General features: G+C 41.0%; 1 protein-coding gene across 8 annotated transcripts in view; it reads left to right on the top strand.

The window, feature by feature from the left end:
• The window catches only part of SSBP2 (single stranded DNA binding protein 2), a 167,479-nt gene extending 140,329 nt beyond the window's left edge, over positions 1 to 27,150 (top strand). For 4 of the 8 annotated variants that reach the window (XM_060235751.1, XM_060235748.1, XM_060235753.1 and 1 more), the window contains 9 exons: positions 309 to 376; positions 6,236 to 6,284; positions 6,708 to 6,743; positions 13,729 to 13,783; positions 16,720 to 16,790; positions 17,480 to 17,558; positions 18,821 to 18,849; positions 20,575 to 20,673; positions 26,543 to 27,150. In XM_060235751.1, the coding sequence (XP_060091734.1) occupies positions 309 to 376; positions 6,236 to 6,284; positions 6,708 to 6,743; positions 13,729 to 13,783; positions 16,720 to 16,790; positions 17,480 to 17,558; positions 18,821 to 18,849; positions 20,575 to 20,673; positions 26,543 to 26,572 (516 nt within the window). In that variant the 3' untranslated portion in view covers positions 26,573 to 27,150. Of the gene's footprint in view, positions 1 to 284; positions 377 to 6,235; positions 6,285 to 6,707; positions 6,744 to 13,728; positions 13,784 to 16,719; positions 16,791 to 17,479; positions 17,559 to 18,820; positions 18,850 to 20,574; positions 20,674 to 26,542 lie in introns of all 8 variants that reach the window. The other 4 variants (XM_060235747.1, XM_060235752.1, XM_060235750.1 and 1 more) reach the window with 1 other exon arrangement.
• The last annotated feature ends 212 nt before the right edge of the window (positions 27,151 to 27,362 follow it).

A 27,362-nucleotide genomic window follows, 5' to 3' on the forward strand; every position in this document is an offset into this window, starting at 1 on the left:
GAATTCTGAGTGATTTTTCATGAAATAACTATTAAATAATCTTCAGGACTTAAACATGGTTACCATGGCTCCATTGTTCAGATAATAAGACTGTTAGTAAATGTTAAATAGATTACTTCATCAGAGACAGTGGAAAAATAATTGTTTTGAAAAAGGGAAGCAACTCAGATTCTTAAAATGAATGGCAATGCCCTATCCAATCAGCAGATGTGTAGGGAAGTCATTAACCTGCTGTCCTTTCTTTCCCCCCTCCTCTTTGGTTTTGTTTTTTTGTTTTGTGGTAGTCTGACCCTTGGTTATCATTGCAGAACTATGGAGGTGCAATGAGACCCCCACTGAATGCTTTAGGTGGCCCTGGAATGCCTGGAATGAACATGTAAGCAAAATACTACTATAACACTTATAATGGCAGTGATGTATGTAGAATGTTATTTGATAAATTGCTTAACATTGCCATTTTTTGCTCTTCATCTGGTATACTCCAACATCCAGAACTTTGAATAAACCAAGATTCCCTGCTGGAAATGTTTTCAATAATGTTTTTTCTGTTGTGATGTATTTAATTCTTGTTCAGACCTAGACTGATTTCACACTCACTCTATGCCACTCTGACGTTCCTCTTTTCAGCGCGATGTCCTTCTGATTTCCCACTATCTGTCCCGGAGCTTCAACCCGCGTTGCCGTTTTTGCGAAGCAAAGAGAAACCTTTAAAAACCAATTTCTCTTTACCGTGCAAAAACGGCAACACAGGCTAAAGTCCCAGTGCAGATAGTGGGAAATCACAAGAACGCAGCGCTGAAAAGAGGAACGGCAGAGCGGCGTAGGGTAAGTGGGAAATCGGTCCTAATAAGGCAAATACAAAAAAGCTCAGTGTTTTACCAGTAGCAATAACTCTGTCTTTAAATACTCAAGTGTCTGAATTTTATTTCCTCACTGGTTTTACTGTGGTGTAAGATAGTTTTAATAATTAGTAAAATTGCTGCATCTTTGAAACCTATAGTACTATTAGTATATTTTGTTTTTGTTCTTTCTAGATGGTATCTCACTATTTTTGCAAGACATGATGTTTGAACCCTATCCATTATATATAAATGTATAGCATTTAGAGTATGAAAGTTATATGTAGAGATGCCATGCCTATGATATAGGTGATGGAGATTCAGAAGATGACCTGAAATAGGTAGTCTTTCATGAGGCTGAATTTTAATAGTGCTGAATTTTAATAAGCCAGTTTACATCAGATGGGTAAACAGAGGTCAACATCTGTGCCTGTACAATTCTCTATACAATATGGCATCCTTCCCATGAAAGAAACCATTGCCCTATGATGACTTATTTTCTCATTTGACAGATTATGCTGAAATATAAAGTAGCTCAGCTCTGGGTTGGTGCAAGATTCAGGCCATCAGAGGCTTGGTCATAATACTATTTCCAAGTGAACGTGTGGTTATCCTGCTTTTATGGTTGGCTATTGAGGAGCCAGCACCACAGCTAAACTTTGTCTCAGTGAGAGAACAAGCAATGAATCTGCTCATATCATAGCCTCCATTTTTGATGCAATTGAAATTTGCAACAGAAAATACCTGAGCAAGATAAATATGACCCACTCAGGTTCACCTTATCCACCCTGTTTGTCTTATAAAATTTAGATGCCACCCCTCCAGAAATCTGCTCAAAAGTAAATTACACAAGTTTTAAAAAACGAGTGTAAAAGAGGTTTTCTTACATTTAAATCCAATTAAATCATAAAAACAACCACCATATATGTTTAATATTAAAATAAACCTTGGGTATAAAAACAACATAAAACATTAAGCACCCTAAAATGATATCCATAAACAGCCCTTAGTTTAGAAGATCGCTTTAAAAGATGGACCTCTTCAATTAACAGCTGTTATATAGAAATGACTTGGCATGCTGACTAAAAGATAAAAGGCAAGAGGCGAGCCACAAAGGGAGACAGCATTTTAGAGATGATGTGCCACCCCTGAAAAAAGCTCCGTATCTGGCTGCCATCTGCTTCACCTCTGAAAGCAAGGACACACAGAAGAGGATCTTAATTGGTGGGCTGGAGAGTACAGGAGGAAACTATCTTTCAAGTTGTCAGTCAGTCCAGCCAGTCAGAAATGTATATAGCCATTGGCCATTACAAAAAAAGAACACAAACACAAAAATTCCCAGATAACATCTTAAAAAGTTCCCCAAAAAGGCCAACCTCAAGAAGTTTAGGACATGTTCGATATCACTCTTGCTCTTATCTTCTTAGCTGCAAGGGCAAACAGAGAAACTCTATAGCAGGGGTGTCAAACATGTAGTTCGGGGGTCAAATCAGGCCCCTGGAGGGCTCCTATCTGGCCCCGGAACAACTGGCTGCCATCTGCTTCTTTCTCCCTCTCCCTTGCTTTCTTCTGCATAACAGTTTGCTTTGCAAGGTTTGCTCAACTGCATAGGAGCTACAGAGCAAAACCTCTATTTTCTCCATTGATTGAGGCTCCTCCCTTGGGGAGGAAGGGGGGAGGAGTAGCTTGCTTTGACAGACTCTCTCAGTCGCACAGCAGAGCTACTGAGCCAAGCCTCTCTTCTGTTGGCTGAGGCTCCTTCCCCTCCCCCCACCCCTGGTCTCCTGGGGAAGGAAGGAAAGAACCAGAGCTTCCTTTGCTCAGTTTATGTCAGATCTGGCCCTCATAACAAATGAGTTCGACACCCCTGCATAGAATACATGAGCATCATCATCAGATAACAGAAATCTTTTCAGTTTCCAAATATGCTTTAAATGTGCTTAGTATTCTGGCCAGAAATTTAACTCTGGATGCATTGTAGATAGAATATAATGGGGAAGGTTCTCTATTGTGGACGAACCACAAATGCAAAAACACTGTTCTATTGGGGTGTGAGAATATCAACCGGTTAACAGAGTTGTTTGCATAGTCTGAAAATGAAGAGTCGTGAAGTATGTTCTGATGTTAAATCTAGAGATATTAATCAAGTGTGGGGATCTATGATGATCAGATTTAATTAATCTAAACCAGAGGGCTGCTTTAGACTTTAGGATTAGAGAATGATCTAGAAATGCATCTGAAATATATATATCCAATCCCTTAGCTGAGAATTGTCATTTGGGGCTCCTAAGAGATCATCAGGAATAGAGTAACTCTGGATAATGTTGTTGAGGTATCCGGAACGCCTTTGGTCTACCTTTCAAGTTTCCTAGCACGAAGCCATTTCAGGCCTAACACCGGGGACCAATATTTTGAATTGTGACCAGAAACAGGCAGGCAGTGTAGATCTTTCATCGCCATACCTTGTATACAGCTAACAAAAATAGCTTGGTCATGACATTTTGGACCAGTTAAAGTTTCCAAATCATTAAAAAAGCCACCTTCAGTTTTGTCTATCCTTGATGGTATCAGAACTTTGATCACTTTTATATGGAACAATCATAGCTGTTAAAAGGTGCTGAGTCCCAGAGAAAAGACCTGAGCCTCCAATTGTAGGCCGGATTCAGCAGAACCCCCCGTTACAAACCTGCTCCATCAAGGAGAGTGTAACTCTTTCCCAGACTGGCTGAGCAGCTTTGTCACTGACCAACAGTACCTCCATTTTGTCTAGACTGAACTTCAGTTTATTGGCCCTCATCCATCCTAGTATTTTTCAGGCATCTGTTTAGAACTTCCACAGACCCCTTCTACCTTCAACTGCCAAGAAGCTGTCATATACATAGAGCTGGGTGGTATCTTACTGCAAATCCCTGAATGATCTCTCTCAGTGGTTTAATATATATATATGTTAAACTAACAAGTTGGACTCTACAGAGGCCCCACAGTATTAAATTCCATGGGGCTGAGTAGCAGCCCTCCAGAACCACCTTCTGGAATCAAACAGCCAGGTAAGAGCAGAACCACTGAAGTATGATTCCTACCTCCCTTTCCCACCAATCCTAAACCAGCCAGCTTCTTTGGAAAGATACTGTGATGGATGCTATTATTATCATCATCATCATCTGATGAATTGCCCTATCCTGGCTAGCACCAGGCTCAGGGCGATGTACAACATTAAAAAATACATACATACATTATATATATATATATAATCAGTTACATTCAAAAATTACAAACCCTGATGGTGTCTTTAAAGTGCTCTTATCCAGTCATTACATCACATCAGGGGTGGGGGATCCCCCCTATAGGGGGTGGAGAGGGAAAAGGTGCCAGCACAACAACCGTTTCTGTCCTTATAAAGAGGCTTGACGGTCTATGAACAGGTCTAGAAGAATCGACAGAAATGTGCATACTATTTCACTTCCAGCAAAGATCATTAGGGCAACTAAGGCCATTTCTGTCCTGAACCCAGGACTGAATCCCAGTTACAGTGTATCTAGACAATAAGTCTTCTCCAAGACTGCCTGAAACTGCTTTGTCACCATCTGCTTAAGCACCTTGTCCAAATGAAATCTTGGCCATGAGGCAGTAATTATTTAGTTCATTCAGAGCCAGGGATGTCTGATGTTCCCAAGCAGGACTTTTTTTTGTAGAAAAAGCCCAGTGGGGCTCTTTTGCATATTAGGCCACACCCCTGATGCCAAGCCATCTGGAACTGTGTTCCTGCTCAAAAATAGCCCTGTCCCAGGTATGATTTTACCCACTCCAGCTTAACTGAAGCTGCACTCTGTGTCGCATTTCTGTCCTTGTTTCTGCAGCAAGCTTACTTTGTCTACTCCTTTTTCTTGTTACTACTATTGAATCTGTCATTATTTAAATTACAAGGATGTTTCCTTTTCTGGGAAAATGGGTTTTACTTTTGGAGGTGCTTGTAGTTTTTTCTTAAAGAAGTTAAAGCCCAGGCCCTTCTCTTTCTACTGCGTGCATAGCTTTTCCTTGTGGTAAAAGGTTTATCATAGAGCCAGGTTTCTCTTTATGGGAAACCATGCAAATAAGCTAAATGAAAAAGCAGTTGAGTTGCTCACCAATATAGAGCTGGAAGAACTACTTACCTCGTATAGCACTTTTACTTCATCAGCCCGCAAAGCGAAAATGAAGATATTTGAATTATTTATTTGTTCGATTTATATCCCGCCCTACTCCACCAAGGCGGGCTCAGGGCGGCTTACAATACAAAAAGCTAACAAAGATCAGTTTAAAATACATTAATAATTATACAATAAAATACATAAAAATACATAAAACTCACATCAATATGCACTATGCTACCTTTTCCTTAAATCAATTCTTCAAGTATTCCAGTGTTCGATATTCTGATGTTCAAGTTTAAATATTCAGGCATCCCGGTATCAATTAATTGTATGCCAACCGGAAGAGGGCTGTTTTATAGGCCCTGCGGAACTGTTCAAGGTTCCGCAGGGCCCTCACCTCCTCTGGGAGCTGGTTCCACCAACAGGGGGCTGCAATCGAAAAGGCCCTGTCTCTGGTCGCTTTCAGACGGGCCTCCTTTAGAGGAAGTATACATCAGTGAAACGTCAAATAACGTTGTGATGCATTGAAGACTTGACAATACAAAACAGTCTATAGTAGGGGTGGCCAAACTGTGGCTTGGGAGCCACATATGGCTCTTTCACACATATTGTGTGGCTCTCGATGCCCCCACCACTCCATTGGCCAGCTTGGAGAAGGCATTTGTCTCTTTAAATTACTTCTCCAAGCCAAACCAGCTGGTGACTTGGAGAAGGCATTTAAAGTTAAAATGGCTTTCTTTCCATCTCCCCTCCCCCATTTCCTTCCTTCCTTCCTTCCTTCCTTCCTTCCTTCCTTCCTTCCTTCCTTCCTTCCTTCCTTCCTTCCTTCCTTCCTTCCTTCCTTCCTTCCTTCCTTCCTTCCTTCCTTCCTTCCTTCCTTCGTCTTGCAGCTCTCAAACATCTGGCATTTATTCTTTGTGGCTCTTACATTAAGCAAGTGTGGCCACCCCTGGTCTATAGCTACTCCAGTCTAAGATCTTTCATTTCAGTGGATTTAGACTGGAGAAACTCTGTAACAAGTGCGCTATGGCATAAGATTTAGATACTATTAATGTTTCTAGCTAGACTGAACTGAACAGTGCTAAAAATGTACTCCATCAATTCCATGTTTCAATAGTTTTTTTTATTTTCCTTGTTTTTATAGCAACTATAGACTGACAATGGACAGGTGTGAATGTACACAAGAGAAAACTAATATGCTTATTTAGATAGCAGATTTAGTAAAAAGATAGTTCAAATTAAATTATGTGATCTTTTATATTTTAGGGGTCCAGGAGGTGGTAGACCTTGGCCAAACCCTACAAATGCTAATTCTGTGAGTAAATATTGAAATTTTGTTACAGTTATGCCTCTTTAAAAAGTAAGTAAATAAAAAATAACGTGAGTAGTCTGCTTACATTACAACTTAATCAGCATGGAAGAATGCTACTATGGATTTTTCCTTGTATGAACAGAAGGGGTTTTTTTACTAGGATAATCTCTTATTTCTTTCTTATCATATGCATAATTCAATATTATAACATGGTATTTTAGCAACTGTAATTGCTGACATGGACAAACGTCATTTAAGAAAATCTGGTTAGTATTTTATTAGATTTAGTTTTTTGAAATAAGGGTACAGTTAAATGTACAGTTAATTTCTCTTTAAAAGTTGGTTTTTAGAGTTGTAGGCAACAATATCTTAAATAAGTTGATATGATCCTTTTTTATTGGCTTACTGTTTTCCTTTGTCTTTTAGATACCATACTCTTCTGCCTCACCAGGGAATTATGTAGTGAGTATACTTCTCTCTGTGTGGGTGGGTGCATATGTGTTTTTATTCATTAGCATAGATGTTACAATTTATTTAGGTTAAGAAATGGATGTCCAGATGTTACAAAAAAGCCCATGTGTATTGGTTGAGAAGTGAATGTCTGATCTGTTTTGTGTCATTGTGTCTGCAGTCTATCTGTAGCACATATGTTGAGGTTCATTAGTAGAACAGTTAACAGTCTGGCCAAAATTGCCCTGAATGTTGTGTTTTACTTTAGCATATGTTCTCTAACTGGTACAATGCATAGATAGGCTTCAATAATAATGAAGTCAGCTGTTTTGAGGACAGAGTAGAGGAATGCAGTAATTTGGAAACTGGTATTTTGAAGGGCCCTCAAATAATCTAAAACTAGCATTACAAATATATTTTCAGGGAATATTTTATTTTGTTGAACAAAGCAGTAGACAAGTTGCACCTTTAAGACCAACTAAGTTTTATTCAGAATGTAAGCTTTCGTATGCTCTAAGCAGACTTCATCAGACAAAATTGGAATGGCAAGCCATCTTTAAATATAGAGAAAGTGGGCAGTGAGTTGGTATGTAGAGTCATGGGAATGTTTTTAGCACATTAAAAGAATCACAAATTGGGGTCCATGTTTGTTTCTTAGGTTGGGCTGTAACAACAGTGGAGGGTGATAAAAAGCAGACATGTCATAGGTGTGAAGTGCCATAAATCTGGGCGTCATTCTGGCTTCATTAGTTGTGGGTTTAAATGGAGGGCATAGTATCTCAAGAGGTTATAACATCATATAGTTTGCCATTAGAAAAAAAATACATTAAAATATAGTGGAAGATGGGTTAATATATGTAATAAGATAAACAGTCAAACAGTCAATATCCGTGATTGAGTATGTCAATACAAAACCCCAAAATAGTCTGATACACTGTTCTAAAAGAGAAATACATTCTAGTTTTCCATTAGAAAAAAAGGGTACATTAAAATATAGTGGGAGATGGGTTAGTATATGTAATGAGATAAACAGCCCATATCCCTTATTTGAGTATATCAATACAAAAAACCAAAATATTCTGATACACTGTTCTAAAAGAGAAATACATTCTAGTTTTCCATTAGAAAAAAGGGTACCTTAAAATATAGTGGGAGATGGGTTAGTATATGTAATGAGATAAAAAGCCTGTCGGTGTATTGAGTCCTCCTTCCACAGCATGACAGGAGCAAGAAGAAGCAGGTGGATCTATCTGACAGGTGAGTTCAGATCAACCTTGTCAGCAAGCCGGTTCTGGCTGGACTGTAACCAGGGGAAAGTACCTGCTGAAGTCAGCAACTGTATGGATTGCCATGATTGGCTGACATGTATATATAAGCACTGCAGTGCCAGTCTGTAGTTCTCTCACTCGAGAGTTGGATCCTGGCGGAGCACTTTGTCACTCAGATTTATGTTTGTCACCGCACTAGTTGTATTTTACTCTCTGCACACACACCGCCGATAAAGCCTACATCCCTTATTTGAGTATATCAATACAAAAAAAACAACAACATTATTCTGATACACTGTTCTAAAAGAGAAATACATTGGAATACCATTGATGTATAGCTATATTCAGTGAGAGTTGGTTTAGCATATGTAATGAGATAAAAAACCCAATATCCCTGTTCAGTCCTGGGGAGGTGTTTGTCCCCAGTTTCATAATAATTTGTAATTTCATAATAATTTGAAGTTCCTTTGCAGTTAAACAGCTACTTTGAGGTCACCCATTGAATGCTCCGGAAGATTAAAGCGTTCTCTGACTGGTTTCTCAGTTCTGTAATTCCTGATGTCAGATTTTTGTCCATTTATCCTTTGGCATAGGGTTTGTCCTGTTTGCCCTATGTAGAGAACCGCACGTGGTGAAACTTGACCAAAGGCGGTGGCTCCATGAACGGCGTTGGGTGGGGGAGAAGATTGAAGGGGCAGTAGTGCTGCCATGGCGGCAAGTTATTTTCGGAAGCGTATTGCTGCTCAGCTTTCAAATGTTCTAGAGATGCCACCAGATAACTTGATAAAGTCAATACATGCTGTTCCAGTATCAAAAAAGAGACACTATCTAGGACATCGTGCTGACTAAATAGCTGTCGGGGGAAGGCAAAGGCGATTTTAGAACAGCCTCCCCTGAGAAATAAAGTGGAAATAAAGTGAAAGTGCCTACCAGCTTACCAGCTGGGACGACACCAAGGACGGCGAGGGCCGCGGCCGGGAAGTACTGGGCGTGAACGGAGGGCCGCGGCGGGGAAGTGCCGAGTGTGAGCGGAGCTGGGCGTGGAGTGTGGAGCGTTGAGGCTCGAAAGCAGAAGGCGGAGTGTGGAACTGGAGGAGTGGGGTGAAGTGTATATGGTGGAAGCTGGGGAGCTGGAGGACGCCGGTGAGAGGTTGGAGGCTGGAGACAGCGGTAGCGGCTTCTGTGAGCTACAGGATGGGGCGAGGTACCGAGGCAGTTTAGCTGCCGGCGGGACGACGGCCCTATCCCCCCCTTCCCTCCTTCCATTGCGGGGACCGGAGGCCCATGGACTAGAAAGCCGGGGAGTTGGAGTTAGAGGACGCCGGCGAGAGGCTGGAGGTAGCGGCGGCGGCACTGAAGAACTGCTGGACGGGGCGAGGCACTGAGGCAGCTAGCTTGCCGGCGGGACGACGGCCCTGTCTTCTCCTCCTCCCTCCCCCCTTCCATCGCTGGGACTGAAGGTTCCGGGCCTCCTGGATGGCGTGGTGGCACACGCCACCCTTACGTAAGATCAACGCCTAAGACTAAGACCAAGACACTCGCACTTTACGGTCACCACCGCACTTTAAATTAAGACCATTTGCACCCTATTGTCATCAGCACCTTAAAATAACTGTTATTTAAAAAACAACAGCACTTTAGTTAATTAAGACTATTAAGACCATTTGCACTTTATTGTCTCTGGCACTTTAGTTAGTATAAATTTGTACCCCCCTACCCACTGGACTCTATCTCCCAAATTATTAAGATTGGACTAATTTATTGGTTATTTAAATTGATTTTACTGACTACCTAATTTAAATGATTATTTATGGCAAATTAATGAAAAGAGGGATAATTGATTGAAGGTTTTAATTAAGGAGCCAATTGGATTTATAATTTATTATTGTTAGCTAGTGAATTGGATGGGTTGGGAGGATTTTACATTAAATAACTATTAGAATATTAGTGGGTAATTTATTGATAGGTCAATTGGAGTTGGGAGGGTTGAGAAGAGACAATATCTTGTCAGTAGAAGGGCTGGTGGATACCAGTAAGAGATGACTGGTCTGGGAATTCCGGTACTCCTGGGGAGGGGAAGGTATGACGGTGGGAACAGGCGGAAATGTAAGGGAAGGGGATTGAGAAGATAGTGCTCGACCACCTTCCAGCCTGCGTCCCATCCCGATGGTGACAGGTAGTGGGGCAAGGCGAAATTACTCGCCTCCGTCACTGGTGTTATGTAATGCCAGGTCCATCAACAATAAGACCTCCATCCTTCGGGAATTCCTGCTCAAGCAGGACATGGACCTGGCATGCGTGACCGAGACCTGGGTGCACGATGGGGAGACTGTAGCTCTCTCCCAGATGGCGCCCCCGGGATACTCGGTCTTTCATCAGTCGCGGACTAGCGGGCGGGGGGGAGGGGTGGCTCTGTTCATACGAGAGGCTTACTCCTTCCGGGCCCTCCCGGCCCCGGAGATCAAGGGCATTGAATGTGCCTGTCTGGCGTGGGATGTCGGGGAGGGGTTGGCGATCTGGCTGGTGTACCGACCGCCTAACGCACCGGCCAGCACCTTACTATCCCTGATGGAGGCCGCAGCAGGATGGGCATTGGAGCACCCGAGGCTTTTGGTCCTGGGTGACTTCAATGTCCACGCCGATGACGTGACCTCCAATCAGGCGATGAACCTAGTGTCTTCCATGGCGACACTAGGACTCTCCCAAGTAGTTACGACACCCACTCACCAGGCGGGGCACATGTTAGACTTGGTCTTCGCGGCGGGAGTCTTACTGAACGATCTTGCTTCCATAGCAGTGCCATGGTTGGATCACTATGCCCTCAAGGCTCGTGTGGACGTCCCACCCCAAGCCCGTTTGGGCGGCAAGCTCATTTTAGCTCGCCCGCGGAGCCTGATGGACCCAGAACGGTTCCTGACGGCTCTGCGGGATCCCTGGCCCCCTGGCGATTTCCTCGATGACCTGGTGGAGTCTTGGAACGATAGGCTCGCCGGGGCCATCGATGAGATCGCACCTAGGCGTCCTCTGCGCCCTCGTTCAAAGCCAAACCTTGGTATAACCAGGAGTTGCAGCGCTTGAAACGGGGACTCAGACGACTAGAGAGGCAATGGCGGCGTACTCGAGACGAAGCGATTCGAACATCTTATAGAGAGTTTATGAAGTCCTATGAGATGGCAGTCAAGGCCGCAAAGAAAACATACTTTGCGGCGGAGATTGCGTCTGCAACTTCACGCCCGGCACAACTGTTCAACACAATTCAGACTCTTACAACACTGCCACAGGGCAGACCAAATTCTAATGAATTGGAAATTGGCTGTGAGGCTTTTGCGAAATTCTTTGCGGATAAAATCGCATCGCTCCGTTCCGACTTCCCTGCCATATTAGATACAGTTAGCGAACCTGAGGCTCCATGCCTGTCTTCGGATCGTGTTCTGGACGGCTTCAGTGCGCTCAGCCTGGAAGAAGTTGACAGGATCCTCCTATCTGCACGCCCAACAACTTGTAAATTGGACCCGTGCCCCTCCTGGCTTATTAAGACCTGCCAGAGGGAGCTGAGATATCCTATACGGGATATCATAAATAGATCCCTATTGGAGGGACATTTCCCATCAGCCCTTAAAGAGGCGGTGGTCCGCCCCCTCTTGAAAAAAACAACGTTAGATCCGGCCGAATTGGCACACTATCGGCCGGTCTCGAATTCGCCCTGTTTGGGCAAACTTATTGAGAGGGCAGTGGCATTGCAGCTACAGAGTTTCCTGGAGGACGCTTCCGTCCTTGACTCCTACCAGTCTGGCTTCCATCCGGGCCATGGGACGGAGACAGTGCTGGTCGCCCTGGTGGATGACCTCAGCGGTATCTGGATCAAGGCGGCTCGGCGGTGCTGATGTTGTTAGACCTATCAGCAGCGTTCGATATTGTCGACCATCGGTTTCTGGCCTGCCGCCTTGCCGACGCGGGGATTCAGGGGCTGGCCTTGCAATGGCTTTCCTCTTTCCTTGATGGTCGGGGACAAAGGGTGGCGATTGGGGACGAACTGTCCCGGAGACACGCGCTTGATTGCGGAGTGCCTCAAGGGGCGGTACTTTCCCCGATGTTATTTAACATCTATATGCGCCCCCTTGCCCAGATTGCCCGAAGGTATGGGCTGGGTTGTCATCAATATGCTGATGACACCCAGCTCTATCTACTTATGGACGGCCGGCCTGCCTGCGCCCCAGAAAATCTGGACCGGGCGTTACAAGCAGTGGCTAGGTGGCTTAGGCTGAGTGGGCTGAAGCTGAATCTGGCGAAAACAGAGGTCCTTTGCTTGGGTCGCTACGGCCCGGGAGGGGAAATCTCCCTGACAGTTTATGACGGCGCGCAGTTGATAGCGGCGCGCAGGGTCAAGAGCCTGGGGGTACTATTGGAGCTTTCATTGACAATGGAGGCTCAAATAGCAGCCACTGCCAAGTCCAGATTCTTTCATCTTAGGCGGGCGAGGCAGCTGGCCCATTTCCTGGAACGCGACGACCTAGCAACAGTGATTCATGCCACGGTCACCTCGAGGTTGGACTACTGTAATGCCCTCTACATGGGGCTACCCTTGTGCCGGACCTGGAAGCTGCAGTTAGTGCAGAATGCCGCTGCCCGGCTGCTATTAGGGCTCCCAAGATGGGAGCACATTCGGTCGGGGCTTCGGGATCTGCACTGGCTGCCAATAACATTCCGAGTCCAGTACAAGGTGTTGGTCATCACCTTTAAAGCCCTATATGGCCTAGGACCTGCCTACCTTAGGGACCGTCTCTCCCCACACGTTCCCCAGAGAGTACTACGATCGGGTTCACAAAACCTGTTAGTAATCCCCGGGCCAAAGGAGGCCCGTCTGAAAACCACCAGGGATCGGGCCTTCTCGGTAACGGCGCCTTACTGGTGGAACCAGCTGCCGGAAGAGGTGAGGGCCCTGCGGGACCTAGGGCAGTTCCGCAGGGCCTGTAAGACAGTCCTCTTCCGGCAGGCCTACAACAACTAACTGACACTGAGAAAAATTTGGATGGAACTAAAATGCATTTAATAGACCGCTGGTTTTTATCTTTTTATGTCTTATTAATTATGATTTTAACCTTATTATATAAATGTTTTTAAGCTGAATTTATGTGAGTTTATTGTGTTGTAAGCCGCCCTGAGCCACTCGGTGGGAAGGGCGGGATATAGTCAAAATATAAATAAATAAATAAATAAATAAGACATTGTTGGCATTTAGTGGCATATATAATGTTGGAAGATGAACAAGTGAATGAGCCTGAGATCGTGTAGTTAATGTTGTTGGGTCCAGTAACTGTGTTGTCTGTGTGGGTGTGTCAGCAAAGTTGGTGCTTGGGTTTATTCCAAGCTGTGGTACCGGTGTTCATGCTCAGATGCGATGTTGTATTGTTGTGGGTGAGGAGTTGTTTGAGATTGGGGGGCTGTCTGTGTGCAAGAGAAGCTTTACCCCCAGTACTTTTGAAAGAGTATTTTGTATTGATATACTCAAATAAGGGATATGGGCTGTTTATCTCATTACATATACTATCATTGTATATACTAACCCATCATAATACTGTGTTGAGTTCAGGCAGTTCACAGGAGGCTGCTAAAGACTTTGGGGGAACAGGAAATTTTCAAAGCAATTCTACTAAGAAAAGCCATATACTTTTGCTTGGATTATTTTATTTTTTCACTTCTGTTAATTTAATTGTTTTGATTTGTTTTAGGGCCCACCAGGAGGTGGAGGACCCCCAGGAACACCCATCATGCCTAGTCCAGCAGGTATTAATGTAACCAGATTTGAAGACAATTCAAATAGCCTGACTATTTAATATTGGTTGATTTAAAGGAAAAAATTGGCAAAAACTATATATAGCTGGAACCTTATCTAGGTTGGCACATACATATGCAGGGTCTATTAGCACTTATTGAAGATGTTCCTCCTGCTGAGCAGATTTCAGGCATATATTTTGGACCTGTCCCATTATCCCAAGGTTTTTTTGCAACAATACTTAATGAGCTTCCAAGGTGCTATTTGCTGTTAGAACACATAGTTACATTGCTCCATTATCTTAAAAAAATATTTAACCACAGATAGTAACTGTTAGTTTACAAGCAGGGACCCATGTACAGAGAGATTTTCCACCCTCCCCTAAGCCAGTTTCACCACAGTGGTGACGCTCACATCAGCCCACTCTTGTCTTGCTGTGGCAGAGGTGAAAACAGAGGTGGCTGACCCAGCTTCACCGTGATTGTGGCTCCCTGCCTCCACTGTTCCTGCCTCAGGTTGAGTGCAGGTCCCTCCACTGTCACCTTTGTGGCTCCCTCCACAAATGACAGAGGAGGAGATAGTTGTAAACAATGTTCTTGTTTGGGAAGGGATTTAAACCCTCCATTGTATTTATGTCCCCTTTTCAGTTTTTATGCAAATGTGGGGGGTTCTCAAAGTTTGCAGATTTATCTGTTTTCTGTGTGGCCCCCGTCAGATATTTGCAGAAGGGGCCACACTTCATTATTAGAATATGCTAGTGGGAACCTACAAGGACTTGCAGGTTAAATCTTATTTACCTCTCTCCCACTATTTCCTCATACCCTTCCTTGAAAGCCCACATCGCATCTCCCCCCTTTCCTGTTTCCTTCTTTCCTTCCCATCTGCCAACCAAACTATCTTTAGCTCCTCCTCATCTTCCAGTTTTTCACCCTTCTCTATACCTGACACACCCTACCCAGTAAAACTATGGCCCTTTCACAGGAACTGATGTCTGCCTCACCTAGTGTGCGGTCAGCCATACTCAGTGCTGCCATCTGCCTTGTCTCATGCAGGTATTGCCTCATCTGGTGCAAGCCAGCCAGTCAACCAAACTGGGCGTCAGTCTGTCTTGAGCAGGCTAAACCAGGCACTGCTGCCTGTCTAGTTTCTCAAGCTCTGTCTCCCCTATGGGTATCAAATCAACTACCTAATGTGGGGCTTGGGCTCAGTTCTTTTGTCTGAGAGCTGACAGGCCCAGGTTTGAGTGAGGGGCCATCAGCCCACAAGGAAGCATCTCAGTACTCTCAGACCATTTCCCCCTGCATGTGAGGTAAATCACAACAATGAGGAACCACAATTACACAATGATAATTAATTTTTTAAAAAGCCAAAAGGTAAATTAGTCTGAGAATGTGTCACTGGCTCAGAGTCACCCATGAAATTTCCAGGGCAGAATGGGGAAAGGTCCCAGTTTGAAACTCTTAATACACTACACCACACTGCCATTTGTGTGAGGGCTGTTGTTGAACACTAGCAAGCAGCCAGGCCTAGATAAAACATGCAGGTTGGGTGGTAGAAAGTTGCCTGATGATTGCCAGTGGGCTTGGCCCCAGTGAGTCCTCCCTCAAAAGCCAAACTATTCCTGGAAAAGGCCTTCCCCTTCCGCCTGCCTTTTAGTGATAGAAACCAAGCCTATTGTGGTTGCCTATCATTGGCCATCTTGGGTTTTTTCAAATCTACCAATGTAATTTTTTTTTAGATTTCAGATTTTTCTGCAAATTTGAGATATTTCAGGATTGGCAAAAGATCTGTTGTGTCTGTTCACTGGTCTAGTATCTGGATTTAAGATGGGATTTTAAGTATCTGGTTTTAAGATGGGAGATAGACAGACACTCATTCAGCCTCCCCAGTGTATTTTGTGCCATTTTCAGATTTTTTTCTGAAGTGTGTGTGCTCTACAATAACTTAAAAAATATTCACTTCTTCAAACATATATTTTAAATTAATAAAATAGCTCAAATGGATAATTTAGATTTTGTATTATCTGGTTTCCAGTTTTTCCAAGGTAATATTTTGAAAGTTTTACAAACAAAAACACCCTTCAAGCAACCAGATTGGAGTTTTACCCTCACTTGTCCAGGCTTTGTAAGAAATTTGCCTGGATTTTCTGTAATGGTGAGCTCAGAACAGTAACTCTGGATTTCAATGTCATTGACTAAATCATATATTATCAATGCTCTAAAACTTAACAGTGATATAGGAGAATATAGACATATCAAACATGCTTTTTTCCAAGCTAACGTCTTAAAGAATATTTGATCTGATTCAAAATTGTATCTGGATCTTGATGATATAGCTAGTTTATGTTTACTTCTCTTTCATTCATCCATTTTGAAAGCACAGACTGTTTCTCCTCATTGAAATGGGTATTAGGAAATTCAACGGGTATTTCAACGGGTTTTAGGAAAGCGCTTTTTGATTAACGTTTAGTAGAGGCAGTCTAGCAGATAGGTAGCCTTCAGTTTGAGGGATCTGGATTTTCAATAGTAGGCTCACCATTTTCAGTAGTAGGTCCACCTGGTTTCTTGGGCAAGCCAGTCATCCTTACTTCTCATACAGATTTTAATGAATAATATTCCAAGATTGTTGTTAAGACAAACATAGTATTTTGCTTGTTAAAATAGGGAAATTTCTGTCAGGGCCTACATGATATCTGTTTTGTTCTTCCCCTTATATGTGACTCACAAACTTAGTCTAGGCAATGACTGCTTACAAGGAAAATACATTACTGAGTACTTCCACTGCAGATTAAAAGATTGGATAGAGATCCTTTTATCTTCAGAACTGATTCTTTGGATCCAAACCCATTATTTGCACTTTCCGGGTGTATCTTGAATTGACACTTCAGTGTATTCATATACTTTTTTATTTTTTTACTGCCTGATATTAAAAAAAAATTGTTTTTCAGATTCAACCAACTCGGGAGACAACATGTACACTCTAATGAATGCAGTACCACCTGGACCCAACAGACCTAATGTAAATATTAGCTTAGAATGTATGTGAGTGAACATGTATGATTATATATATATGTATGCATGCATAATCAGTGTTCAAAGTGCCAGTATTTATAAATTTGCACCGATTTTCACAAATCCTCTCCATAGGACTTGAAAGAACCCCCAAAATGTGCCAGTTTTCCGGACCAGTGTTTATTACCACCACAAAACAAGAAAGAAAATTTTAAAAAGCCCTGCACATAATACATACAATACAACTGATACTCAAATGCCAAAATACAGTAAAGGTAGGTGAGAAGGGATACATGACAGAGGTCTCAGAATACAAAGCCTTTCTTAGATATGTTTCCCTTCTCATCTTTGTTAATGTGGAATGCATTAATTACATACATAGCTAGTGAATACTAGTTTAGTGCACTGAATCTTTACTACAAGTGTTTGTTCTGGCTGCAATGAGTCCCTGCTCTTAGGCACTTATATCCTCAACAGTGTTCTCTATTTGAGAATATGCAGTTTAGGCTATTTCCTAGCAATCTGATTTTTTTCTATTTAGCTGTGATCTTGGCAAGTAAACATACACAAGATAGTTAATTCTAATTCTGATTTCTGATCTATTGTTTCAGTGCAGCTTATACTACCATATTTTTTCCTCAGTGGAAATTATTTATTAAAATGTTCATAATGTAATAAAATTTCTTCTTTTTCCAGTTTCCAATGGGACCAGGGTCTGATGGGCCAATGGGTGGACTGGGTGGAATGGATTCACATCATATGAATGGATCACTAGGTAAGGATAATTAGCTTTGTAGCCTGCAGTAGGAAACTTATTTGGTCGAGAAGACCTCATCTAGAATTTTTGCCTTCATACTTTTGAATTTTGCTGTTCAGCTATAGAATCAGACATTCAAGCTGAAATTCTCCAACTGTTAGGAATGCCTGAGGGACTGCACTGAGTTTTGTGAACAAGCTTCAAGTAATTCATGAGGAGGAGTCAGGAAATCCTTGATCACTTGCATCCTCTGCTTTACCTCCTGTGAACAGAAACAAGAACTCCTGGGTTGAAAAAACCAAAGATTTTGTTTTAATATAAGTATTGGGCACAATTTGCGGTTTTTTCCTTGCTAACAAATTGAGATCCTAAACCACACTTTAATCATAGTTTAGAACCCTGGTTTGTAAGCAAGGCATCCTCAGTTTGACGTGCTGAATTTGCTTACACAGCAAACTAGTTTCAAATCCAGAAGTCTTCGTTCTCAGTTCCATTACGGAGCAGAGGAAAGCATATTTGACTTTGTGAGATTTCTGGCTCATTTTCATTACAAACAAACAATGCTTGTTAATGATGTCTGAACATAGCCAGATATTTATCTCTACTGTGTCCTATTGCCTGTGTAATAATCTGAATTTGCTTTAGAAGATATAACAGAGTTTCACAAAAGAGGACTGTACCTTCAGGACCACCTCTCCTGGAATGTCCCCTGGAGGGCATTAAGATCTGCAGATAAGAACCTTCTGGAGGTCCCCAGCCCAAAAGATACCTGGCTGGTCTTAACCAGGGCCTAGGCCTTCTGACCACAGCCAGAAAATTCTCTGCTGAGTGACATCCATGCCCTGCCTGACTTAGTAAAGTTTCTCAGGGCATGTAAGGCAGAGCTGTTCTGACAGGCTTTTGATTGAGGCCAGCAATGGTTCTTTACATCTGCCTGGCACTCTCCCCTTCCCCTCATAACTGAATGCTAGTACTGCTATCTTGTTTTAAAATGTTTAAATATTCTGAACGTTTTATATAGTTTTATGGTTTTTAACTCATCTTATATTGTGTTAAATTAAACTGTTGTAAACTGCCCTGCGTAAGCGGGGAAGGGCAGTTAAAAATTCAAATAAATAAGGTGAGAGCATTCTGAGCTCCATAATTTGCCAGGAATTTCAGAAGCTCTGGCACTTCTTACCTTTGGTCTTGGATCAAAACTAGGCCAAATATAGACAATGCTGAAAATTACTCTTCCATTACATGAAAATAAAAACTAACCTTTTTTGTTTTGTTTTAAGGCTCGGGAGACATGGACAGTATCTCCAAAGTAAGTACAATCTCTTTCAATCTAATATGGTGGTTAAATATTTGAGAAGTATAGTTTAGATAAATAGTTGTTTGATTATTCGTACTTTCAAGAGATTGTGCAAGCAAATGAAAATCATTTTTGGAAGGTAAAACCAAATCATGAGGATCTACTGAAAGGATTTGTTTATGTATTTTCCTGGATAAAAAATGGTCCCTGATTGCCAGTCCAATTTAGGATTGACCTGTCATAGCCTGATTGGCTAAACCAGGGTTGCCAAGTCCCCATGCCAGTTAGGCAGAGGGATTTGTCCCCAAGCGTGTGTGGGGACATCCCCAACATAATGACATCACTTGGAAATTATGTCTTGCACTGAGGACGTTGCATGGGCAACGTTTTGGTTTTGGGGCATGCTAAGTTTAAATTTTTATTTATTAATTAAACATATCCTGCTATATCCCACAAATGGGCTCAGGGTGTCTCACAACATAATTAAGGACAATAAAAACCAATAATAAAAAACTAAAACACTAGTAATCTAACGTCTCCTGTAACATTTTAACTGGCGATAGTAGATGGCCTGATTTATTTTATAACAGTTGGTGGCAAGTACCGTACTATACAGTGCCCCATAAGTAATAGCATCTGAAAGACACTGGGCAGATTCCAAAGGTAGGGAAGGCCAGGATAGTTTAATGCCTGCAGCCTCACCTAAAGGCCTGGCAGAACAGCTTCATCTTACAGACCCTGCAGAACTGGGTTTAAGCCACAGCATTTGCCCAAAAGCCAGTGTTTCCCCATGAGCAACATCCCTGATGTGATGATGTCACTTCCAGGCAGCAACATCCCTGTTTTGGGGAGGGGTTTCCCCTGCTGGCTAGCTGGTCCACGATGGGGAGAAGCCCCTAAAACTGGGGATTCCCCCTCTGGGACCTGGGAACTAGTAACTCTAGGCCGAATTAATTTAAAGCAATGTTAAAGAGACAAACTTAGACCACAGTTGACACATGGGCTTTGTCATATCAAGGATTTGTTATATCTAAAAGTATTTTTGTTTTCTTGGAACTATAAATACCTACAGTACTACCACCAGTGCTCCATCTCAGAAAATATTTTTTGAAACAATCTGAGTTCAAAAGTGCTTAGTTCAGAAAGAGTCCTATGTGAGCAGAACATGATGGAGCTATTTTGCTTCCAGTAACAGTTCCTTCTTGCTATCGCTAGCCTAGAATTGTTGAGAGACAGTGCAACTGGCTTTGAGGGCTGATCGCGCAGGTGGGTGGTGACTATGCTGTTGGTTCTGCAGCTTTTCATACAAGTTGTTGCTACCACTGTTATAATGACAGGGAGAAAGGCTGCCACCCTACATCGTATGCATGTGCCATGGACTACGTGGCATACCTACAATCTGCTGTGCTGCCTTTTCCCTCCCCTTCAAGATATTTTTTAAGTTTAGAATATCTGATTACATGCTTTTGCTTATTTTGAACCTGTGAAGTATAAATAATACATATCCAGATACGGGCCTCAATTCCACAAAGAGATTCCAGAAAATAATCTACATTAGGAAGTCTGTTTCTGCGTTAGGATCACCCTCACCACTTGCAACAAGACAGAATGATGTTCAGATACTGGTGGCATTTATATTTTCATCTATAGATTTCTTTAGGTTTGTACTTGAAAAACTTCTTAAATATTTATAAATGAGTTTAAGCATACAGACTTGTCTGTTTGTTTTTCTGACAGAACTCGCCCAGTAATATGAGCATGAGCAATCAACCCGGGACCCCTCGTGATGATGGTGAAATGGGTGGAAACTTCCTAAATCCTTTTCAGAGTGAAAGCGTGAGTATTGGCAAGGCACTTGACAATTATTAGGGTTGCCAGGTCCAATTCAAGAAATATCTGGGGACTTTGGGAGTGGATCAAGGAGACATTGGGGTGGAGCCAGGAGCAAGGTTGTGAAAAGCATAAATGAACTCCAAAGGGAGCTCTGGCCGTCACATTTAAAGGGACTGTAACCTTTTAAATTTCTTCCTTCCATTGGAAATAATGAAGGATAGAGGCACCTTCTTTTAGGACTCATAGAATTGGACCGCCCCTAGTCCAATCTTTTTGAAACTTGGAGGGTATTTTGAGGAGAGGTACTGGATGCTTTGCTGAAAATTTGGTGCCTCTACTGCAAAACACAGCTCCCCCAGAGCCCCAGATACCCACAGATCAATTATCCATTATATCCTATAAACCATTTACATGTACGTAATTTCCCACATATCTGAAAGGTTTAGAGTTTGATCCACAATTAGTAAAGAAATTAAACTATACTTTCTGTATATGCAGAATCCATATGGCATTTTTAATTCCAAATGTTAAGAACTGTCATGTTAATGTGGCACTGGTAAATGCTTCATGGTATTTTTTCCAGATTTGTTATTGCATTTTCATGTCAGCATTTTAATTCTCAGCTGACATCAAGGGAGCTAGCCATTTTTCAAACCATGTTATGTTTTGTCTGTGGCTGAGCCAAGACAATCAAACTAAATACAAGGCACTGATGCTGCCTCTTAAATAGGAAATCACCAAAAGGGTGATCCAGGAATGGAGTATTCTTTGCTATCAAATATTTTGCAGTATTTCTATTGTGGTGATGTTTCTAGAGTAAAGCATTACCTGCTCTCTTTTCCTTTGATCACCAGTATTGGAAGTTTCCTACAGATATTGGTGCATTTGTTTGAACTTTATACATAACAGGTGGAAAGTAAATGTATGTGTATTTAAAGTAATGTTTTAAAATAATGATGAATGCTCCCATGGGAGGAAAAATAGCATTATTTAGATCTGTTGTAATATGACAAAGACACAGAATTCTCAGACTTAGTACGCAAAAACTTGTATGCTCAATAGTGTATTCCTATGCAGCATTACTTCAGTCTAAGCCCAACTTTGCATAGGATTGCACTATAAGATTTTTGATATCCCATTGGATATTTAATTTTCAGAACAATAAGAACTATTAGATTTTGTAGGATCATACATTATTTGTAATTTACAGGGCCAAATCAATGTCATTCTGCATTAAAGTTGTATAAATTTTGGCAAAAGTAACCAGTGATAGCTCAAGTACACCACTGGATGAACTTGTTTTCCAACTAGTCTATAGAGCAACTACATTTCAAAAACTGCTTCCTGTGTCTTTTAGTAACTGAGGCATCATCATTATCAAAGAAGTCTAGTACTTCGGAAGAAAATGCCTGGGAAAGAGACATGTAACTTGAGTAGAAATACCCTTATTCTTTGGCCAAACAATGCACATTGAAACACAACAAATCTACTAAAAAGGCATTTACTATACTTTCGTTAGTGCAACTTAAAATTCTGACCTGCATGTCAGATGCAGGTGTGCTTGGAAACAGATTCAGAGTGGATAACAGTGCCATCCTAAGCAGAGTTATTTACTTACTGCAGCAGACTTAGGGTGCGTTTCACACACATACAATAATGCACTTTGCAACTGGATTTTTTTTGTGTAAGAATGGCAAGATCCACTTGCAAAGTCACCATGTGAAAGCACTTTTAGACTATGCTTAGGAAACTGTATACTCTGAGTCTTAGGAGATAATGCAGGACAGAAATATTTTAAATAAATAAATGACTCCTAGATTAAGTTGCATGATATCAGTAAACTAAACAGTCATGCAGCTTCTGATATGCTTCCTAAAATTACTCCAGAGGGTGAAACATGTATCAGAGATCATAATAACCGTTTCCTGATCTGGGATCCAGATTATGATAACATAATAAAAATAATCTGCCAAGCCCCAAACATTTGCTTTGTAGTGCATATAAATGGTTCTGGTCTTATGACTGGTAAAACCTGTTTTCCATCATATTTATTGGAAATGTTGACTCTATTTAGTATCAAGCTCAGAATCACTATATAAAATTCAGTAACTGAAAACAGTAGGCAATCTAGATCTTTTCAACAGTACATGATAAAACTGTTGTAAAAGTCTGCCACAGATACAGAATGACATTCAGCTTTTCTGGAATAACCCTTGTACTGTTAACCAGTGGATCTTGTTACAACTTCTATGAGGAGGTACTATGAGGAAAGAATGCATGACTTCAAATATATGCAGATAAAATATCTTGACAGCCTACTAAATGAAAATACAATCAATCCTTTGAATTAAATTACAGGACAGTCTCGTGAGGTTTAATGATCAAACGAGGTTACAAGTGACCAGAGAAGTTACTGTGCTTGGATACCAGTGCTAGAAGTATCTGAGCCAAGATGGGGGAGCTGGAATGTTTAGTGCTCAGTGACAATTTAGATATAGTAGGTATCTCAGAAACATGGTAGAATGGGCAAAATCTAAGGTATACAGTCATCCTAGATATAAGTGCTATAGGCTTTGTGTGGTACACCAAAGAGGGCATAGATTCAAATAAGTTAGAAAACATCAGGGGAAATAACTCCCCAAAGGAAGTGATATGGGTGGAAATCCTTGGCCTTAAGGGTTACTTAAAAATACAGGTGTGCTATTGCTCACCTGATCAAACCCTTGAGGCTGATCTTGAAATGGAGAAGGAAATGGGGAGGGGTCTCAGTTAGATGTTATGATACTGGAAGAATTCAGCTATCCTCACATTGACTGAATAAACATGTGCTTCAGTCTTGCTGTAGAAATTAGTTTCTAGACATCATAAATGACTCTGTACTGAATGGAACAGGCAGTCACAGAGCCAACAAAGAGGGGTAGTGATCTTGGACTTGGTTCTGGGCAGGGCTCAGGATCTGGCGAGTGATGTTGATGTTGTTGTATCAGTTGGGAACAGTGACCACAATGCTATTAAGTTCAGCTTTCATGTCAGTGTAAAGTTACCCCTAAAGTCTAAAACAGTAACATTTGTTTTCAAAAGAGGGAACTTTATAAAAATGAGAGGACTAGTTAGAAGGATGCTGAAAGGGAAACACAAGAGTCAAATTTCTAAATGGTGCTTGGAAGCTATTTAAAACCGCCACATAAAGTTGTGAATGAGGGTTTAGTGGCAGAATGAAAATATGTCCATCACAATTGTGAGACGAAGTTTGCATTTCATGCACAACATTGTACCAAAAACTATTGGAATATTTTCTGCATTGAAGAACTTCGTCAATGGATGACAGTCACTGATTCACATTCTTCTTGCTTCATTTCCTGTGAAGTCCAACCACCACCATGGAAAAGGCAACATAACAGATTACCTTAGTACAGAATTGGTTGGAAGGTAAATGTTCCTTCCTATGGCTGGCATGCTTGCTCTTGCCTAAATGATCTGATGTCCAGCATCTCATAGCTGTACACTATACCAGCAAGTGAAGGACCTGTCAATTAGTGAAATGTTCTTTTATTACTGTTGGACAGTTCTGCACAAACTTATGTACATATGTATTTTTAAAGTATAACTGTCATTAGCAGGGCTGTTTTTGAGCAGGAACACATCAGCATCAGGGGTGTGGCCTAATATGCGAATGAGTTCCTGCTGGGCTTTTTTCTTCAAAAAAAGGCCTGGTCACTAGGCTTAAAAACACCATCCTCCCATGAATGTACATGTGTTGTGATCAGTTTTTAAAACATATTATTCTAAATAATAATTTAGATTATTTACCTTACAAACATCCTTTGGTATTGGTGTTATAAGGTAGACACTTGCAAGGAATTGTGAGTACTGGTGTTGATAGGTGAATGAGGAGACAGGTAATGTTTTGTCCCAAAATCATTGCACCAATAGAAATATGCTTGATTCTTGTGCAGTGCCATATGGCAGTCTTTTAAAAAGTATACAGTTCACAGTACCTAAGCAAAACCTCTGGGCTTCCTAAAGACCTTCATACTAAGAAAAATCTGAAAGGATTTTTTCTCCTGCATACACATTTTGCTCCATTTCTTCCAGTCATTTTTCAGTCAGCTCATACAAAGAAACACAATGTGAAAATCAGAGTGTTAAAATCTTTAAATGATACGGAATAAATATTGATATTTGATATGTTAAATGAGTAGTTTTCTAGAAAGCTTGTGGTTCAAGATCAGTGTGGCTGATGAAAACTATAATAAAATAAAAATCACTACAGATTACTATAAACAACATGATGCCCTCTAGTGTTCTTTCAGAAATAAACATGATACTGAAACACAGATTCAAGGGAGTATTTTAAACGATGCTTCAAAGTAAGATTGTAATACTTCATGGTATACTTTATCTTTAAAGCCCTAGTTAATTCTAATGTATACACTTTTCTACTCATACGGACTCACCAATTGATATAAAACGCTGTTTGTCTTGAATCAGGGAACATTAAGTTCTAATTCAAGCCAAAAAGCAAAGTTTAATGGAACAAGATTTTCTTACTTCTGTGATCATAACTGGTATGGCCTGATAAACAGTTTAACCAAGTCTACTGCTGTGTAACACATACTTTTCTCACAATTTGTCATAACTTGGACTGTATCATAAAAATTGGACTGAAGAAAATTATTGTAGAGGTGAGAAAAGTTAATTATTTTGTTACATAATAAAAGATTTTCTCATGTTTATAAGATGCCTGATACTACTGCCTACTGATTTCCCATTTGGCCAACTTTAGGGATTTTTTTGCCATTAGGTAGCTAGCTTCAAATTGAATGAGGGGTGGGAGTATTTTTCTAAATTCAGAGTTTTAAAATATTATTCTGTTGGGTCTTCAGTTTTTTAATCACTGCAAAAGCGAGTCTTTAAGATGGAGCAGGATGCAAATCCAATTAAATGTTTAAATGGCCTTTTCTGAAAGTCAATATCAAACATTTACTGACCTATTGATAACCTGTTAGACTGTCTATAAGATTTCTCGGTATCCTTTAATGTAGCATTGAGTAATGAAATATATACTGCTGATTTAGGATATCCATGTCAGCTAGAAGTTCTGTCTACAACTCAATACAAGGTTTGACATGGTATTTCATTTATCAATTAGACTAAATAATTTTACTTATTAACTCACTTATCAGCATATTTTCCTTTGTTGGTAAAAGAAGATATTCTGCTCCAGATTACATCTAATGGGCTAGTATTTGTGATAACAGAATTAAACTTCAAGGATTTCTTGTGGAATAAAGCCAAATTCTTAAGAAATTTCAGGATGGTGCCATAAAAAAGCATACAAAATAAGGTGCAAAAGAGCTAAGTTTTTCAATTAAATTCATGCTTAGTAGATTGCATCCTTGCCATGATGGTCATACTGAATGAGATGGAACATTCATGATCTTTCTATTAAAGTACTATCCCTATTGGGCAAATGTTATGAAGGGCTGATGTGCCAAAGCACAGTCGCCCCAAGTTCACCATCCTCCCAGATGCTTTGAAGGAAGACTAGAAACATCTAAGTTGGTCCTCCAAAACAGGGAAAGATTCTCAAGTTAACCAGAAATTTCATCACTAATTAAGGGACAAATCCTCCCAAAGAGTTGTCACTTGTTTGTACTTTTTTCATGTATTTCCTCAGTAGGACAATTTGCATAGTGAGTGTCTGCTTACATACTATCTGAAATCATACCAGATAAGAGAAATGTGTATTCCTTAAGACAGAGATAGAGAAATGTGTATTCCTTAAGACAAATACATATCACATGAAACTATTATTAGGATCACAAGAAGTGAATGAGCTGCTGCTAAAATGTGGATTCCTATTTTTCAGTATTCCCCCAGCATGACAATGAGTGTGTGATCCATTACCAAGTCTCTTCGTGAAGGCTGCACTGAGTTGGCCCTCTCCAGAGAGCTACTAAAGAAGAAAAATTACTCATCCCTGTGTACAGTTTGACAGAAAATATCTCAGCCACAATTGGACCCACCATTTTTTCCCCTAACCATCTTTCCAGTTTTGTGAAGAAAGTGGGTCCTGATCTGGTTTCAGCAACTATAATAAGTGGCGTATCAGAGCTGCCCAAAACCGAACTGCAAACAGTTATCTGTGTATGTATATGTAGGGATAGGTGTATGTATGTGTGTGTTAAAGAGACATAGATATGCGCACATACATATATAGACCTTCAGGACATTGTAAAATATCACATGACATCTTAAGTAGAAGTAAGAGATAGGGACTTTTATTCCATCTTTTTTCACGTTTACATTTTAACTATTAAAAGAACTGTTTCCCTTTTCCCATCTGACCTGTTCTGTGCTGTGTATATCACTGCTTTTGTAAGTTATTTTTTTAAGATCTCAGATAAGTTCTGTTTTTTTGTCAATGTCCTCCATCATGGATAGGAATAAAACTGCTTATAAGAGGGCTCTCATAAAGTTGTGTTTGATACTGGTAGCTATGCGCATTGCAAACCACACTATCTCAAGAAAAAGAAAAAATGCATTTGTTTTATTGAACAAGTAAAACTTGTCCCTTTGCCTTCAAAACAAACAAACATACCCAAGAACATTGGAGGGGTTCTTATGCTGGTTTCCTGTAACTCTGAGAATGTGATCCTAAATATACCTGTATGGTGGTAAGCTGCATT

The sequence above is a fragment of the Heteronotia binoei genome, chromosome 4 (assembly GCF_032191835.1).
Source record: "Heteronotia binoei isolate CCM8104 ecotype False Entrance Well chromosome 4, APGP_CSIRO_Hbin_v1, whole genome shotgun sequence".
Classification (NCBI taxonomy): Eukaryota; Metazoa; Chordata; class Lepidosauria; order Squamata; family Gekkonidae; genus Heteronotia; species Heteronotia binoei.